We start from the raw sequence: 18780 nt of genomic DNA, 5'->3' as shown, positions 1-18780 counted from the left end.
TAGTGGAGCCCAAGCTTTGACGAGTTGTGACACTGGTGCCATAAGTCCTGCAGAAATGGCCCTGAGCGGACTTCTGCCCTCAGGGGGTCTGTTACCAAGTGCCTTGCTGAGTGCCATGCAGACAGCTTCTCCAGCAGGTCAGAGTACTAGAAATAACTGCTCTAAAACACTTCAGGTGCATGCCAAAGTGAAATTGTTATTTAAACCTCGACAGTTTTTACTTTTGTGCTCTATTTATTCTTTACTTTTTGGCTTTTGAAACAAGTTCTCATATAGCCCAGGCTGGCCATTAAACTCAGTATATAGCCAGGATGACATGAAACTGGTCCCCTTGCTTTGACCTCTCAAGTGCTGGGATTACTGCCACGAGACACCATAACTAGCCATAGGATTACTAAGCATATAACTAAGGACATTTAATGTCTGTTCATAAAGTATTTTACCCCACATATTTTAAGGACCTTTTTTGTTCTGATCTAGAATTAACCACCCTCAATATACCTTTAGGGAGAAACTTGTTAAACTTAAATTTGTAAGTATTTTTCAATAACAAAAAAAAATATTTTTGTTAACATTATTCCTATTAATATCATAGTCCAGAGAAAATAATTGTAGTTTGAACATGTATGTTATTATATAAGAGACATCATAACCTAATAGTTAAAAACTTAGCTTCTAGAACCAAACGGTGTCCATTTTAATTCTAGTTGGTTACTTCACTAGTTTTGTAATCTTTGGAAGTTTTTTTGTACCTGATTTTCATGAGAAACAAAATGAGGAAGGATAGCATTAGTAATCTGCCTCACAGCCATAGGATTGGATGAGTCCATATAGGATAGCATTAGTAATCTGCCTCACAGCCATAGGATTGGATGAGTCCATATAGATAAAGGGCTAAAGCCTGAGGCATAACAAGCATTCAGAAGTATATGTTGCCATCATTTATTGTGGTAGTGGTCTTGTAATAGTTACTACTACATATGCTAGAAAGTAGTTGAAACCAATTGTACTGTTTTTTTGATTCTCTGTAAATGAATGTGTTGTAATATTTTGTAATAATCCATTCTCTTACTGTTGAAGAAAGGTTTTAACAAGAAAGACAACATAGAAAATTTCATCCTTAGCTTTCTGGAGTTAGGAGATCCTAAGAATAAAATTTAAACATGTTGCTGTGATTTCCTAAATAGGGTTGATGTTCTTATTTTAATGAGAAAGTAGATATTTACATGTGAATATCGATATGCATGTGTAAAATAGTACCAGTTATGTGGAGGTCCCGCTTCTGTCTTTACACAAGCCACTTAATTTTCTCCCTTAGTCTTACTTTCATCCACTTTAAAATCTAAATAAGGGCTGGAGAGATGGCTTAGCGGTTAAGGCGCTTGCCTGCTAAGCCTAAGAACTCATGTTCAAATCTCCAGGTCCCATGTAAGCTAGACACACAGTGATGCAGGCACTCAGTGTTACACATGTACACAAGGGGCACACGTTTCTGGAGTTCATTCGAGGTGGCTTAAGGCCCTACTGCACCAATTCTCTCTCTCAAAAATAAATTTAAAATATGAAAATAAGAATCTCAGTTGGTCTTTGGGAGAAATGAATGGCATCTTCAAGTACCTTTAGTAAGTCAGAAAGCAACACAGGGGTGCCCTCCTTTATGACATGAGTAGCAATTAGAAGTTAAATAGGTACACAGTTGTTTTAATAAATTTGTCCAGCAAGGTATGTTAATTTTGTTATAATCTAATTATATTTTTAAATTTTCTTATTCAAGGCTTGGATAGCATCACATGTGACTTTCCTGCATCTCTTATTTTATTTTATTTTTTGAGGTATGGTCTCACTCTGGCCTAGGCTGACCTGGAATTCACTATGTAGTCTCAGGGTGGTCTCAAACTCATGGCGATCCTCCTACCTCTGCCTCCCGAGTGCTGGGATTAAAGGATGCGCCACCATGCTCAGCTTCATTTTTGTTTTAATAAATACTGAGAGACTATACTTTTAGGGTTTGCTTGTGTGGTTTTTTTCCGAGACAGAGTCTCATGTGGCATGGGCTGGCCTCAAACTCCTATATAACAAAGGAGACCTTGAACTCCTGATCTTCCTGCCTCTAACTCAAAATTGTTAGGATTACAGATGACACACTACAGTACCAGGCCTAGATATATTTTTAATTTTCTTCAAATTGATGTTTTTTTTTCTTTTTCGAGGTAGCCTGTTACTTTAGCCCAGGCTGGTCTGGAATTCATGATGTAGTCTCAGGGTTGCATCGAATTCATGGCCCTCCTCCTGCCTCTGCCTTCCAAGCGCTGGGATTAAAGGTGTGTGCCACCACACCCAGCTTGATGTATTATCTTAATGACCACAATATAAACATACTTTGAGATCAAGGTCAGCAAACTGTAACCCATTGTAGTTTATGCTAAGAATGGTTTCGTCAGGTGTGTGCTTGTACCCCTGTTCATAAATGAGTGTGGGCACATGTGTAGAGATCAGAGTACCAGGCCTTGCCTTCTGCTTCCTTTTGAGTCCAAGTCTCTCGTTCTCATTCACTGCTAGCAGACCTGTAGGCCTGCAGAAGCCTGCCACTGCTTGCAGCTTCTACATGGGGCCTAGGATCCGAACTCACACTCGGGCTTGGGCAGCAAGGGCTTTATCCACGGAGTCGTGCCCCCAGCCTGCTTTCCACATCTTTCAAGGACATAGTTTTAAAAAAGAGAGAAGAAACAAATAGGCATCATAGGCTATATATGGCTCATCAAGCCACCGTGTGTGTGTGTCCGTGTATGAGCACACATTTGTGCAGGTTTTGTGTTCATGTGTGTGTGGTCAAAAATACATGTTGGGCATCTTTCTTAGTTACTGGCCACCTTTTTTGAGGCAAAGTCTTGCACCAAGCCTGGTATTGGAGCTCACCAGTTCAACTGCACTGGTTAGCCAACCTGCCTTAAGGATTCTCCTGTTCCATCTCACCGTCACTGAGTTGTTAGGCTTGTGCTGGCACACCTGGCATTTTATTTATTTATTTTATTTTATTTTATTTTTTTCGAGGTAGGGTCTCACTGTAGCTCAGGCTGACCTGAAATTCACTGTGTAGTCTCAGGGTGGCCTCGAACTCATGGCAATCCTCCTACCTCTGCCTCCCAAATGCTGGGATTAAAGACGTGAGCCACCACACCCGGCTCACACCTGGTATTTTAAAACATGAGTGCCAATGATGCAAACTCAAGCCATCATGCTTGCATGGCAAGCACTTCACTAACTGAGCCATCCTTCCCCAGTTCCATTGGTGATTTTTAACAAAAAGTGTTGCCTCATCCCTGGCTTTAAGATCCAGATTTTTAGGAGTAAATTCAGAATTAACAGGGTTTTGTTTCCTGACACTGGTTTTGATCCTTACAAAATTCAGCATTCTTTAACATTCTACAAAAATTTTAAAAAGCCAGGTATGGTGGCACACACCTTCAATCCTAGCACTCAGGAGGTAGAGGTAGGAAGGAGGATTGCTATTAGTTTGAGGCCAGCCTAGGACTAACAGAGTAAATTCCAGGTTAGTCTGGGCTAGAATGAAACCTTACCACAAAAAAATAAAAATTATAAAACAAGCAGCAGCAGCAGCAACACATCATTGCTTTAGAGATGGTGATGTTGATATTTATTCTGTGTAGCTGGAAAATGCCAGCACTTGAAGTGTATTTGCACAACAGTGGTTATTATGTTATACCATGGTGTCCACTACTTTTTCCATCCAACAGTCAAAATAGTAAAAGTTTCTGGAATAAACGGTTTATATCTAGCACTCTACATCTTGAATAAAATTCAATATTGATAAATATACTAGAAATGCTTTTGTTTTTAAGATGGTTTAAATATGGAAAATAAACACATCTGTAGAAAAAAATATATAAAATACATTTTTACATACTAAAAGGATAAATTATTTTCATGGATAATACTTTTGATCCATTATAACCATTAGTTTTATTTAACAGGTGTACCATTTGGTTTAAAAAATACTTCAAGTCTCAGCCCTTTAAATCTACTCCAGGTAAACTTGAAAACACTCCCTTTCATTAAAATTTTTAGATTCTGATTTTTTTCTCCACAAAGTATATTTGTACATGTAAACACTTCTAATGTTGAAGTCTTGTCTAAACAGACTCTTACAGGGTGTATTTACTGCTCCCTTTGTGTGGTCCCTTTGTGTGGCTGACCTGAAATTCACTGTGTGGTCTCAGGGTGGCCTTGAACTCATGGCAATCCTCCTACCTCTGCCTCCCAAGTGCTGGGATTAAAGGCGTGCGCCACTACGCCCGGCTTCCCTCCCTCTTTCTTAAGTAAATAAAAATTTTTTAAGTTATTTCTAAATATATTCATAATGGCAGGCAACTTGTTTGTTTAGCTTTTGTGTAAGTAGTACTTGTTTGAGTGCTGGGCCTTGAACCCAGACCCTTACTGGGTTACACTACCAGCCCTTCTTTTTTTCTATTTCCTTGTGCCTAGAATAGTACCACATGCATAGTAAATTATCCATTCATATTTGCAGAATAAAGAAATTTAAACATTGACATGAAAGTAATGTAAAGGTGGCTAATTGATTCTTGTTTAAATTCTGAATAGCTTCCTGGTGGTTCACTCATTTTTAACACCCTGCAGCCACAGCCGCCGCCGCCGCCGCCACCGCCGCAGCGCTCTCAGTGTGCCCCACAACAGCCTCAGCAGGCAACGTCTTCTAGTCAACAGCCAGGTGGTCAGGTATGGTTTTTATTACAGAACTTAGGACACATTTTTCAGTTTGTTGGAATGAGTATCTCAGGTGATGGTTCTCTTTATTAAAAGTAGTAGCTGTCGCTGTGCATGGTGGTACATGCCTTTAATCCCAACACTGGGGAAGCAGAGGTAGGAGGATCACCATGAGTTCGAGGCCACCCTGAGACTCCATAGTGATTTCTGGGTCAGCCTGAGCTAGAGTGAGATCCTACCTCGAAAAAGAAAATACATAATAGTAGTAGCTATCATTTACTGTAATATAGGTGATGTTTCCATCTTTCACAGAGGAACCCCATGTGGATAACTAACTCACCTAGCCATACCATGAATGGAAGAACAAGATATTTCTCTTGTGTATTCTAATTAGTCATCATCCTGTGCCTGTAGGATTTTGTTGCTGTTGGAGTAGAGCTGTCTCTGTTGTCGTGAAGTGTGAGGCAGTGGAAGCATGCACAAAAGCAAATCCATACACTGCCAAACAGAATAAGAAGTTCAGCAAACCAAAGTAGTAGAAGATGTGGGTTTTCCTGAATCTTGACTGTACTTTAGAATTCTGAGTCCACCTTCCAAGTTTCTCTTAGCTCACAGTTAAAAAATGTTCTCCACCAATCCTTCTCCCCAAGTCTCCTCAGGTTTTAGAAGGGGCACATTCAAAACTACTTTCTTCATTAACATTAAGGGTTGCATGGCTGATAAAATCATTAAGAAGCTTTCTTCCAATTTATTGAACTTTGGTAAAATACACGTTACTGTGTTGGATTTAGAATGGTTGGTTAGTTTTGCTGTGTCTGTGCATGGTATCTGCCCATGTCTGCAGATGCATTTGCCCTGTGCACATACGTGCAGCAGCCAGAGGAGGATATCCTCCTCTCCCTCTTCCACAGCCACCTCCAGTTTTGTCTGTGAATGCTGGGGATCAAACTCAGGTCCTCATGCTTACACATTGCTCCAATCCTGAGCCATTCTTAAATCAATCAAAATAACTCCTCACAGGCTTGACCAGAGGTTTGTTTCCATGGTGATTCTAAACCCTATCAAGTTGACAGCTAGGAATTAGCTATCACAGGGAATAATTGCTTTCCTTTATTAAGTGAGTCTTCTGCTACTACATAGGCTAAAATGCAGATTTTGTGAGGTTTAGTGTATATATATACACACTATATTTATGCCTGAGGAGTTGTTATTGTTCACTTTTAAGTAATTAGAAGTTCTGATATTTTAATTAGCTCTGTTAGGAATATACAGGATTTTAGCCCAGGTAGGCCCCAAATTCACATCCTGCTGCTTTAGCTTCCTTAGTGTTAGAATTAGAGGTGTGTGCCTCATACCCAGGTCCAAGTCTGATTGTTATATATTGATCCTGAATTTTACAGTCTTGTTCAACCTGCCTAATCCTGAATTTCTTGTTCATAGATATTCATACCATTCATATAATAGAGCATTTTCCTTTATATGTATTCCTGGTATTTTCATGAGTTACTCTGCTGGTAAGAAGGTCTAGTACTTTCTTTGAAAGAGTATTCTATGCTTAAAAAATTTGCATTAATAAAGCCTTATGAAAAAAAAAATAGGGCAATAGAGCAAGAACCTGACTCAAAAAATGAGTAAAATCCCAAGGTAATATTAAGCAACAAATACACAGTAAAGTTTTTCTTGTTTCAGTTCTTACTAATTCTCCATTTTTATGGTCTTTTACAGTATTCTTTCCATGAGACACAAGCTATTGTTGATACTGTCATACAAAGGAAAGAACAAAAATGATATAAAAAATTGTTTCAATTGACCAGCTCTAATTTTTTTTTCCCTTTTTTATATGTCATTTACAATTTTTTTAAAATCAGGGTTCTGAACAAGGTTCATCTAGTCAAGAACAGGCCTTAACTGCTCAGCAAGCTGCTGTCGTTAACCCTACTGGAATAGGAGGTTTTGTGCAGCCCCAGGCAGCTGGTAGGTATCTAACTTCATACCTAAACTCTGCCCACCGTTCCTTTCCTTATAAGCCATGGTCAGGAAAGAGAGTTGTGTTTATCTGTGAACTGTTAGGTTGACACACACTTGGCTAGGCTTTTTTCATTCATCTAAAAAATGCTTAAAAGAGCTTTGACTTAACATTCAAAACTGCGCTTATTCATGATAGTTTACTGGGAAAGTTTAATACAATTATCCAACTTATGGCCACTTCCAGTGTTTGTTTCCTCGATTGCACAATTCTTCTCATTCTTATTGTCTTGTTTCTTGATGAAAGTCTTCATCATCAGTAGCAAAACTTGTCAGCCTTACTTACTACATTCATAAAGATAAAACCAAACTGAGTGTCTGCTCCCTGCTTCTAGCAGTAAACAGTAAATCAAATCAGATGGCAAAACTTCTAACTTCACATTTAAAATCAGTAAGGTCACATAATAGAAATTTAAAAATTAGTGAAATTGAATTTGAAGATTAAATGAGCATACATACCAACATTTTAACTTATTACTGAGGTCTTAATTTTATAATGAATTTCCAAATGGAAGTTTATATGTACCTTTAACCACTTGTGACTTTTCTAAGAGCAGTAGTGTAATTTGTGGAAAGAACCCTAGACAAATCTTGAGTTCCTCTTACTTTAGATTAAGAAATCAAGGTTATCCTTGGCTATATAAACAGGGATAGAGTGCCTTGACATATCTGTAACTCTTCCTTTTGAATGGTTAGTAAGTTCGTTAGTGATACTCTCAACTAACAGGAGACTACTAAATGTATTCTGATGTGTCTGTGATTTGGTACCTGAGATCAGTCATACTGCTAACCTTTCTATTTTTTTCATTTTCTTTGTTGTCCTTTTCTAACTTTGATAGTCTTCCAACTTTTTGACTGGCTTGCTTTCCCCTTCTCCTCTCTGTAGTGTTGTCTCAGCTTGGCTCTGCCGAGAACAGACCTGAGCAAAGCCTTCCTCAGCAGAGATTCCAGCTCTCCTCTACCTTTCAACAGCAGCAGCAGCAGATACAAGTAATCTAGCAACTTCACTCTGATTACAGTTTTTAAGACAGCTCCAAAAGTACCTTCCAGTACCTTGCGTTAGGTTTATTTTTACTGTCTTTTGAGACAGATCATCAGTAAATTTAGCAAATCTTAAAAGTCTGACAGTTTAGCCAACTTGGAGCACTGATTATAATTTACACATGTAATTCATACTTGTAAGTCCTTAAAGTGCTAGTGGCACATTGGCATCTTTCCTGCGTGCATTATGCTATGAAATGCTTTTAAGTGCTAATTGTTAATTTGCTGATATTGTATTACAGAAGCATTCCTTTTAGTTAATGTCATACCTGCTTGTTTAGAAAAGGAAAGTCAGCATATTGTACTTGACTCTTGGTATTTTGCTATGATCTATCATTCTACAACAAAATGTAACTGAAGTTGCTGAGTTACTGCAGTGTGGACTGGCAGGGCTAAGTAACGTAACTGGAGATTGCTAAGAATTCTTCTGACAGCCCTCAGCAGGCTTCGGTGTGACAAGTGCTGTGTGACTGCCTTGTGTCCATGTGGTACAGTCCCTGTTGTTATCTTGGTGCTTTCTCCTTTTCCATTTTGTTTCCATTACGCCCAAGAAAAGCACCTTTCCACCTGCCTGTGTGTAACATAACCTAACGTTTTTTCTCTCTCTCCTGCAGCAGTTGCGATTCTTGCAGCATCAAATGGCTATGGCAGCAGCACAAACAGCTCAGCTACATCGGCACCGGCACCGGCACACAGGCAGCCAGTCAAAAAGTAAAGTGAAGAGAGGCACGCCACCCACACCAAAATCCTAAGTTCTGTTTCCTCCTTTTAAACACACAAGAGCCAAGAGCATTGGATCATAAAAGTTACATTTCTACTTCATTATTTTTTTTAAGCTGTCAGTATTTTACACTGCTAGATGTACAAAGTTTATACAGAAGCATAGCCCTACAGCTTTTAATACAAATGGGGAAATAGTTTAATGAGCTATGAGGTAGGGCTGGTTTGTCATTGATCTCTAAAAATGCTTGCATTGTACATAGTATCTATGAAGATGACCCAAGAAATACCAGAGACAGCTTTCAAAAGAATGTGGTTTGATATATTTATTTAGTATAAAAGTTTGTGCACAGTGTAACAAATACAATTTTTACAAATCGGTTTTGAAAGCATTGTGACTGTTTATTTGGGTTTCATACTCTTAATTACTTCCTCCATTAGTTTTTTAACTTCTTTGTGTCTTGTAACTGCTCGACTCATGCAGTCCTGAAGTTTAGCTCCATTCAGTCCACTTCCACCTGAAAAATATGCCAGTACTTTTAATATGTTACTTTTCTAAAATTTCAGGATCATACCAAATTGTTTTTAAAAATATGTACTCTTAAGTTGGTGTAAGACCTCCAAAAGACTATGATATGTTCTATAAAAATGTAAGTAATTTGAAATAACAAAGAAGCTAGTAAACTTACATTAGCTAAATAATAATACAACCTCCCTGTTTCCAAAGCTCCTAGGTTTTATCTAAATATGTTTAGGGCTAAAGAGCAAGAACATGCCTGGTTTGTGAAGACAACAGAGCCTGCCCTTCTCATCCATTACTACTGTTAGTGTTCCTGTAGCCAGATGTTCCTCCTCTGCAGTTGGGTCAACCAGGAGCAAAGTGCTAGAAGGAAGGGAAAAAAAAAAAAAAAAAAAAACAAACAAATGAACACAGATGATCAATTCGTGGAACAGATTTTACTTTAGTTTAGTAATATAAAAGAGCTAATCCAGAACTACTAGGAAGTCAGAAAAGGAGCAACCTAAATCAGAATGCCCAAGGCAATAAAAACAAAGTGAAAGAAAAAGTGTACTCTTAAAATTTCTTAGCAGATACTACAGATAGCATCAGGTGATAATCTGTTGAAAGAACTGGTGATAACACAGTAACAAGGCTTGGGGTTATCTGAGTTTATTCTCTATTACCACCTCAAAATAATAAACATATCAACAGTAAGGAGAGAATAAAATTTGTCATTTAAAGCAGGATGCTGTGAATGTACAAGGGATTTATATATAACTAGGGCAAACCAGAATATGTCATAATTCTGGGCATTTCTTATAGTCAGAATTAAAAAAAAATTATCAGAGAGAGATAGAGGCAGATAGATAATGGGTGCACCAGGGCCTCCAGCAAAGGAAGTTCGGGTGCATGCACCACCTCATGCATCTGGCTTTATGTGGTTACTGGGATAATCAAACCTGGGTTCTTATGCTTTGCAGGTAACCACTAAGCTATCTCCAGTTTGAATAAAGAACTTTTAGAGACGTTCTGTTAACTTACTCATCAAACACAGCAAAAGACGTTGCGACTGGGTGTGTTCCAATATTCAAATAACTTTTCTTCTTTAAATTTACTTCTGCTAAAGCAGTTTCTTCGTTTATAGTAACTTCTGGCAACTGTACTAGAAAAAGACAAATAACGTAAAGTAAATGTGTTATATATAATGACGTGGTTCCTAGGTGTTTGTAGCTCCCCCTTCTATTTATCTACCTGGTCTTTGCGATTTTCTTCTGTTTTTAGTGCTGAGGGCTGTGCCCAGAGCCTTGTATTTCGCTAAATCCCCAATCTTGTTCCATACTTTTAAAACTGATTCCCCCCCCCCCAAATTTAACTTGTCCAGAGCAATATTTTATTTAGTTAGAGACAGGGTTCCACTATGTAGCCCAGGCTGGCCTTGGTCCTAGTAATGGAGGCATGTGCTGCTGCCTCACCTGGCATCAGAGCATTTCGATGACCAAGTATCCCCAAATAATTAAATACATTAGTGATAAACTTCTGTTTGAAAATGTCTTACACTACCGCCTTTCTCCTTATTTGAAAAGAAAAGTTTTCTGCATGTTAGCTGATGTTTCAAGCATTTTCATTGTATTCATTCAATGAACACTTGCACTTCTATTCCCATTTTATTAGTTAAGGAAACTAATAGTGATAGAGGCTGGATTCAAATTTAAGTCCTTGCCTTTAATTACAGTTATACTATTAAACTGCTGTATCTTTAGGTTGGGGGTATTTTGTTTTGAGATAGAATTCCACTGTAGAGTCAGGCTAGCCTCAAACCTGCCACCTACTACTTGTAAGTGCTGAAATTATACTTAGTGCACATGCCTGGCTTAAATTGGTTATATTACCAATTCAGCAATACAAAACAGTAGGAAAATGAGTAAGTCACTAAAATCTTGTACTAAGAAACCATATATAAAGATGACATTTACAGTAAAAACAGTTTATGTCCTGCTATCGCAACACAAAGAACGTGAGCACTAGATCTGCCGCACCAACTACCTGAACTGTAGTCAGAACTACTCCCTACTGCAATGGTATTTTGGGAAGGAGTGTACCCCTAATGACTTAATAACTTAAAAGGTATTCCCAATTTTAGAAAAGTTATGTCAGTTTATTAGAAATGCCATGAAACTGAACATGGTAGCACATGCATGTCATCTAGCACTTGAGAGGGTGAGGCAGAAGTATCCAGCCAGAGGGGCTGCTTAAGAAAACAAACAGAATCAAAATTAGCCAGGCGTGGTGGTGCACACACTTTAATCCCAGCGCTTGGGAGGCAAAGGTAGGCAATTTCCATGAGTTCAAGATCATGCTGGGACTCCATGGTGAATTCCTGGTCAGCCTGGGCTACAGTGAAACCTTACCTTGAAAAACCAAAAAACTTAGGTTTTTTTTAAAATAAAAGACTCAAAATTAGAAGAGTGATCTTTTAAAAGCCTTCTAAAGCTAACATCACTGTATATTGTTTAAGGTCCTGACAGACTAATACAAGGTCTTTGTTAAGGTTGCTTACCATCCTTTAAAGCCGCTAACAAAGCAAACGTGCAGGCATCCAAAATGTTCCCATCATAGTCGAGGCAGATGAGATCACAGTACAGAACCCAAGCAAGCTAAGAGAGTTTACATACAAAAAACTGAAACATTGTGACAGGTAAACATTGCTGCTTGCAGTCTTACAAGTTACAGAACCCTTGGTAAGGTAAGCAAAACAAACTTGAAAGCCCAACATCTTTTATTTTCAACTTTTATCAAGTAGGAAACCAAAAGTAGAGAGATTTGGAAAGTTGGGTTTTGACTACCAACCTGACAAATGACAAGTACGTCCATTTTCTTGAACAATTACAGATGCAGAAGCAATGTCTACTATTGCTAGTTTACTAAGTAAAGGAAATACTTTTTGAAAGCCCTGGGTGAAACACTACCCTTTACACATGAAGTGTAGGTTTTGTTTTTGTGGTTTTTTTTTTGGTTTTTCCAAGTAGTGTCTCAGTCTAACTCAGGCTGACCTGTAATTCACCATATAGTCTCAGGGTGGCCTTGAACTCACTGCGATCCTCCTACCTCTGCCTCCTAAGTGCTGGGATTAAAGGCATGTACCACCACGCCTGGCAAGTATAGTTTTTTTTTCTTTTAATTTTTTTGTTTATCATTTTGATTTATTTGAGAGTGACAGACAAAGAGGCAGAGAGAATGGGTGTGCCAGGGCCTCCAACCACTGCAAACGAACTCCAGATGCGTGTGCCCCCTTGTGCATCTGGCTAACGTGGGTCCTGGGGAATTGAGCCTCGAACCAGGGTCCTTAGGCTTCACAGGCAAGCGCTTAACCATTAAGCCATCTCTCCAGCCCAAGTATAGTTTTTGTTTTAAATGGTTTTTTAATTTTGGTTTTTTGAAGCGGGATCTGGCTCTAGCTCAGGCTGATCTGAAATTTACTATGTAGTCTCAGACTGGCCTTGAAAGCATAGGAGTCCTACCTCTGTCTCTGAGAGCTGTTAAAGGCATGTGCCACCACACCTGGCTCCTTTTTTTTTTTTTAATTTATTTTATTTACAAGCAAAGATAGAAGAGAGACAAAGAATGAGCACACCAGGGCCTCCAGCCTCAGCAATTGACTCAAAACACATGTACCACTATGTGTGTCTGGTTATAAGTGGGTACTGGGGAATCAAACCCAGGTCATTAGGCTTTGCAGGCAGGCACCTTAACCACTAAGCTATTTCCAGCCCTGGTTTTTACTTAACTTTTTTTTAAGCAGGTTTCACTAGTCCAGGCTTACCTCAAACTCCTTCTATAGCTTAGGCTGGCCTCAAACTCATTGTGATCCTCCTATCTCACTGCCAAGTGCTTAGACTAAAGGTATTCTTTATAATACAGATTTTATAATGCTAACTTTTGTATGTTTATATTCTCCCATAGGAAATGCCTCTGTAGGTTTATCAAGTCTTATTCTCGGGTTTCAAGTAGGTGTTTGGAATCCACTATGCAGCTTCACCTTAAGCACTGGCATCATCCCTGCTGTACACGATTAGAAAACGACTGCATTGCTTGGATTAAAATGTATCTCCCCAGACAGGCAACAAGCTAGTTGTCACTGTGAGCTGAGCATGATGACGTCTGTAGCACTAGCACTTCGTAGGCTGAGGTAAGAGGATCAAGAGTTAAAGGTCAGCGTGGAATATGTCGTGAGACCTCTGTCATAAAACCAAAAAAGTTTGGTGTTTATAAAGTTAATAGTTTATTTAGATAATTATGGAATAAAACCAGTATTTTACAGAATTAATTATAAAGAATCTTCCTCCATGTATAAGGAGATTGTTAATTTTCCTGTCATACATAAAACCTCCAGAGTTAACAAATGCTCATGGCTTATCCCTCTTACCTTTCCTGGAGAGATGCACAAGTCCTCTTTCTGAATTACCTGTGAGCTTGAATGGTAAAGAGCTCAGTAAATGGAATGTCAAAAACTGTTTAAAAATGAATGACATGGTTTTATCAAAACTGTCTTACTTTTCAATGACATCTGCAATGAACTGGCTAGTCACCTGGGCCTCTTCTCCAGGAGGTCCAGCCCGAAATCTTGAAGAACACAGGGGTGGAAGATCTACATTAGGAACTGAAAGAAACACCGCAGCTGTGGATTCACCTTCGCCTTACTGATATGTTAAGGTATCATCAATCTACACAAAGGCAAGACTTTCCATGTAGAAAGCATTTTAAAACTACATTCTTGGCTGGGCATGGTGGCTCATGCCTGTAAACCCAGCACTCCAGAGGCTGTGAATTAGTGCCAGGTCACCCTAGGATACAGTGAAAGAAGTCTGCTCAAAAAAAAAAAAAAATTTAAAAGGGGGGGGGATTACATTCTTGGACTTTGTAAGTTTCCAAAGCTTAGATTAAAAAGAAAGTGCTTTTGTAAAGTATTTACAGAACATCTCTCTTTTAAATGTGTGTCAATCCTCCAAATCCTTTTCCATTTTCCTGGTTTCTCTCAAAATACCTCCGTTTAAGCTGGGTGCGGTGGCACACGCCTTTAATCCCAGCACTGAGAAGGCAGAGGTAGGAGGATCACTGAGTTTGAGGCCACCCTGAGACTACAATATGAATTTCAGGTCAGCCTGGGATAGGGCAAAACCCTGCCTCGAAAATCCAAGCCATCTCTCTAGCCCTTTTTTGTTTTTTTTTGTTTTTGTTTTTGTTTTTTTTTTTCACATAGTGTCCCTAGGGTCTCACTGTAATGTGGAAGTGGTTCTGTAGGCCCAGGCTGGTCTAGAACTCTCAGTGGTCTGTGACCATCACTGAGTACTAGGAATGAAGGTGTGTGTGCATATACCATCACGTGTGGCCTCATTTAGCCTTTTAAAAAAGTTCTTTCCTACTTATGGTTTGACTCTCATGTTCCCAATAAAATCATGTGTTTTGAATAGTTGGTCTCAAGCTAATGGCAATTTGTGGGTGGAATCCTGCCGGAAGAGGTGGTTGTTAGGACAAGCTTTGGGGCATTATAAGCAGCTCCCTTTGCCAGAGCTCACTCAGCTCACTCTCTTGTTCTTTTCTACCTCCTGTGGCATTTGAGTCAAGCCTCTGCTTATGCCATGCTTTCCCCTGCCATCACAAAGCTTCCACTGTCAATTGAGCAAAAATAAAGTTTCCTCCCACCAGCTGCTTTTGTTCAGGTTCTGTGTCCCAAAAATAAGGTAACTACAATAGAAAATTGATACCAGAGGGGCAGATAATTGCTGCTAGAAACCTGACTGGCTTATGGCCTTTTAGAACAAATTTTTCAGGAGAACTGTAGAAGGATTTGAAACCTTGACCTAAGAGATGCTTTGCAGTGCTACGCAGTTTGATACTTAAAAGAGACTATGTAAAGAGAATTTTATAATCTTGACTAAAATTTTATTTCCTTGGTTAATGACACTTGACTATGTAAACAAAAGTTACTTAATAACAGTAAACTTATGAGATAATGTATCTTGCTATATCATCTGCAACATCAGAACGGTTTTAGGGAATGTGCCCTTTCCTATTTCTAAATATTGGGAAATCATCTACACTTAAGTCAACTACTAGATCATAGCTGTAATTATTTTAAGTGTTACATGTTTTTGTTAAATTACAAAATTATTTAGCTTACCAATATATCCTTTATCAGGGGCATCTGTTGGTGGAGTTGCAAATTCCTATAGAAGCAAACACATGTTTCCTATTGAGAGAGGCTACTAAAAAATTGTACAGACGAGCTGGGTGTGGTGACATACACCTTTAATCCTAGCACTGAGAAGGCAGAAGTAGAATTATCCCTATGTGTTTGAGGCCAGGTCATCCTGGGCTAGAGTACCCTACCTTAACAATGACAAAAAATTACAAAGACATTTTAGCAATTAGTTATGGGAGGCTCTACCAAAGACCATATTAGCTAATTAATTACCTGGTAATTAGTATCTACTATGCTGGGGGAACTGTGTCAGAGGCTCTAAGGACATGACACTGACCTTACAGAAGCTCAGCAAGATTTTTAAAAGGCAGTAAAGAGCTGGAGAGATGGCTTTGTGGGTAAGGCACTTGCCTGCACAGCCTAAGGACCCAGGTTCGATTCCCCGGTACACATGTAAACCAGCTGCACAAAGTAGTGCATGAGTCTGGAGGTCATTTGCAGTGGCTAGAGGCCCTGGCACAACCATTCTCTCTCTCCCTCTCCTCTTTCTCTCAAATAGATGTGAACTGTGGTACCCATCAGCATTACCCACAGATCTTTTAGCAGTATTCATTAGGTTTCTGTCCCACCATCATTGTACTTATTTAGTAGCCAAAAATCTGAATTTAATTGCAGTCAACACTAACCAGAGAAGGAACTAGTAGAGGTCTAAAGCAAGATTTCAACAATCACTAACCCAGTTCAAATGTCAGACCCATACTTACAGCTGAGAGATTTGGGCCAAAAAAATTTGATCCTTCCCTTTTCATTTTATTTACTCATCTGTCAAATGGGCAGATTAGTAGTTCCTGCTCCTGGGACTATTAGTGGGGCTCAAAGGAGACAGTGCAATCATGTTCCTCGAATGAAGCCTGCCTAGCAAGGAGTTAAGTGCTCAACTGTGCTGCTATTACTTCAGCTTTACCAAGAGTCTGAATTTGGGCTTAGTAACTCACTTTTTTTTATTAGCCTTGTTGCTAGACCTCACTTGTTGAACAGAGCTTAGAAACTGGAGAAATCTGTAGCACTTACTAGCCTTGGGTGCCTGCAAGGTAACAGATTAAAATGCTCATGGCCAGGCGTGGTCATACACGCCCTTAATCCCAGCACTGGCGAGGCAGATAGGAAGATTACAGTGAGTTCAAGACCAGCCAAGGATTACAAAGTGAGACCCTACCTAGAAAATACAGGAAAATATAACTAAAAAATGCTCTCACTAGCTAAAAGGATGTCACCATAAAAATCTTAATTTCTTTTTTTCTTCAAGTTTTTATTTATTTGAGAGAGCGGAACGGGGAGAGAATGGGTGTGCCAGGGTCTCTAGCCACTGCAAAAGAACTCAGACACATGCAGCACCTTGTGTGGGATCTGGAGAACCAAACCTGGGTCCTTAGGCTTTCCAGGCAAGTGCCTTAACCACTAAGCCATCTCTCCAGCCCCAAAGCCTTAATTTCCTAAATGATAAAACCAAATCCTTGAAAAATTAGGATGATGAGATTAGTTTTCAATTATTTAGTGAATTCATAGGTAGTTATAGAACTTGGGTTGAGTTAGAAAAATCTTGGTAAATAAGACATTTGACTGCCTAATCACCAACACTTAAGTTACAGGTATATATTACGATCAAGGAAACACGAAGCTAATTCAACAGGACAAACATACCGCTTTCACTCCACAAATAACTGTAGTATTTCCCAGCTTCACTAAAGCCGAGCCATCTGCAGTACTAATGGAACCTGAGAAGGGAAGCACAGTATTAACACAAAACTTCAAAATAATAGTAATAATAAGATAATCAGAGCCAGATGTGGTGGTGCACGCCTTCAATCCCAGCACTCAGGAGACAGAGGTAGGAGGATTGCCATGAGTTTGAGGCCACGCTAAGACAACATAGTGAGTTTCAGATCAGCCTGGGCTAGAGTGGGCTACCTCAAAGAAAAAGAACAGAAGATAGAAGGAAACCACAAACTCATTTGATGTTTTAGTTTGCTAAGTATGATTATCTTGTATATATGTCAATTGTCCAAGACAAGTTCAAATTACTGATTTGGAAATATTACTCTAAAATTAGAATGATTCCCTTAAGTTTGAGAATTTGGCTGAAAAACTGGGCTAAGTGGTGCAGAAAATAAAACATGGCAATGACATAATGAAAATATATCCTCACCTATGTTGACAGTTGTGGTTCTGAATTCACCAAGTTCCCTTCCATCTGGGCGGCAGTTTTCTTTCTAAAAGATTGTTTATAAGGACAGAGATTACATGTGTATTCTACATATACTGGAGCAAACAGTAACCTCATTACATAAATGAAGTATGTCTTTAAAAGAAACATTTTATCAAAAAACAATGTGCGCATAATCATGTTCACTCACCAGAAATCTTCTGTAATACTCCAGAGGTTCCACGGTTCTAAAACATTCAAAATATATTGGTGGTAAGTTAATGCATGTTAAGGTGTGATAGAGCAACATCAATCTCCGTCATCTTTTAACTTTCCTGATGTTTGTTAATCACCTATATTTATAGAAAGTACATAAACTTGGAGCTGCAATCATTCTATTGCTCTTTAACTCTGCATTAAGCAATTAAGAGGACTGGAGTCCAAAGCCCTGTCTTCAAAGAGGGTAAATACCAGCGGTGAAGCAATCATGTCATTCTTGCTCTGAAGCCGGATTCTTAGCAGTTTTAAAAATAGTCACATCTCTGTTTTCACTAGAGTGAAATTTAGTACATTCTTCCACTCTGACTGCAGGCAATAAACCTTATGGGCAGTTCACAAATGTTTACATTTTTATACTTGCAAGAGGTATGTTTAGGCTGCAATTCTCGCCACCAGACCGTGTCTTAAGTTAAACATAAAGCAAGTGTATGTGTCTACACACACGCACGTGCATACATATACGTATGCCATGTGACACTCCTATCTAATCTGGGGTTTGTGCACATTTACTTCCGGCATCATTCCTTCGGAATCTCCACACGCATTTCAAAACTTTAGCCCGACATAGGCTGCATCCCATTCCAAAAAAGGGTTTTCGGTGAAGCCCTCGGGAGGAGGCGCAATTCTGAGAAATTACGGGAGTAATTTTAAACGGTTCACAGCACCTCCCGCGCTGCAGGGCGGCCACACGCGGCGCGCCGGCGACGCCAGCGCCGTCCGGTCGCGCGTGGGGAGAAGCCCCGGGCCCGGGCCCGGGCCCGCCGGCGGGGCGCGGAGAGCGGGGCCGGGCGGCCGCATCCGGGGCCCAGCGCCAGCGCCCAGCCTCCCGCCACACGCCACTCACTTGAACCCCGCCGCCATCTTGCCGCGCCTGCGCCGCCAGCTCCGCCCCGCCCCCGCCCGCGCGCCGCGCTTCCCGCCGGCCGGGAGGCGTCGCCCTACCGCTGCTGACGAATCTGCCGCTCGCGGGGCGCGCCCGTCCTCCACGAGGCCGCAGGGGGGCTAGCCTAAGAGTAGGGCCGACGACGCCCCCAAGCAGCAGCAGCAGCTCGGGGCCACAGGCCGGGC

The 18780-nt window shown here is 39.9% G+C and overlaps 2 protein-coding genes across 12 annotated transcripts in view; one reads left to right on the top strand and one right to left on the bottom strand.

Moving 5' to 3' along the window:
• Supt20h (SPT20 homolog, SAGA complex component) overlaps window positions 1–14186 on the top strand; it is a 39484-nt gene extending 25298 nt beyond the window's left edge. For 3 of the 11 annotated variants that reach the window (XM_045155495.1, XM_045155494.1, XM_045155493.1), the window contains exons 21-28: window positions 4–137; window positions 3993–4048; window positions 4621–4755; window positions 6612–6717; window positions 7655–7758; window positions 8424–8520; window positions 12992–13217; window positions 13635–14184. In XM_045155495.1, coding sequence (XP_045011430.1) covers window positions 4–137; window positions 3993–4048; window positions 4621–4755; window positions 6612–6717; window positions 7655–7758; window positions 8424–8520; window positions 12992–13104 — 745 coding nt within the window. In that variant the 3' untranslated portion in view covers window positions 13105–13217; window positions 13635–14184. Of the gene's footprint in view, window positions 1–3; window positions 138–3992; window positions 4049–4620; window positions 4756–6611; window positions 6718–7654; window positions 7759–8423; window positions 8919–10011; window positions 10038–12991; window positions 13218–13634 lie in introns of those variants that run through there. The other 8 variants (XM_045155500.1, XM_045155499.1, XM_045155496.1 and 5 more) reach the window with 7 other exon arrangements.
• Window positions 8841–18592, bottom strand: Exosc8 (exosome component 8). Its single transcript, XM_045155507.1, has 11 exons — window positions 18557–18592; window positions 17645–17681; window positions 17437–17500; window positions 16932–17005; window positions 15210–15255; window positions 13583–13688; window positions 13455–13500; window positions 11589–11685; window positions 10073–10193; window positions 9306–9412; window positions 8841–9047 (listed from the first exon to the last, which is right to left on the bottom strand). Exons 1-11 carry the CDS (start codon window positions 18571–18573, stop codon window positions 8932–8934), a joined length of 831 nt encoding a protein of 276 aa, XP_045011442.1. The 5' UTR covers window positions 18574–18592; the 3' UTR covers window positions 8841–8931.
• Between the last annotated feature and the right edge of the window lie 188 nt (window positions 18593–18780).

Source organism: Jaculus jaculus, chromosome 7, assembly GCF_020740685.1.
Source record: "Jaculus jaculus isolate mJacJac1 chromosome 7, mJacJac1.mat.Y.cur, whole genome shotgun sequence".
NCBI lineage: Eukaryota > Metazoa > Chordata > Mammalia > Rodentia > Dipodidae > Jaculus > Jaculus jaculus.
This window is presented reverse-complemented; position numbering and strand designations above follow the sequence as displayed.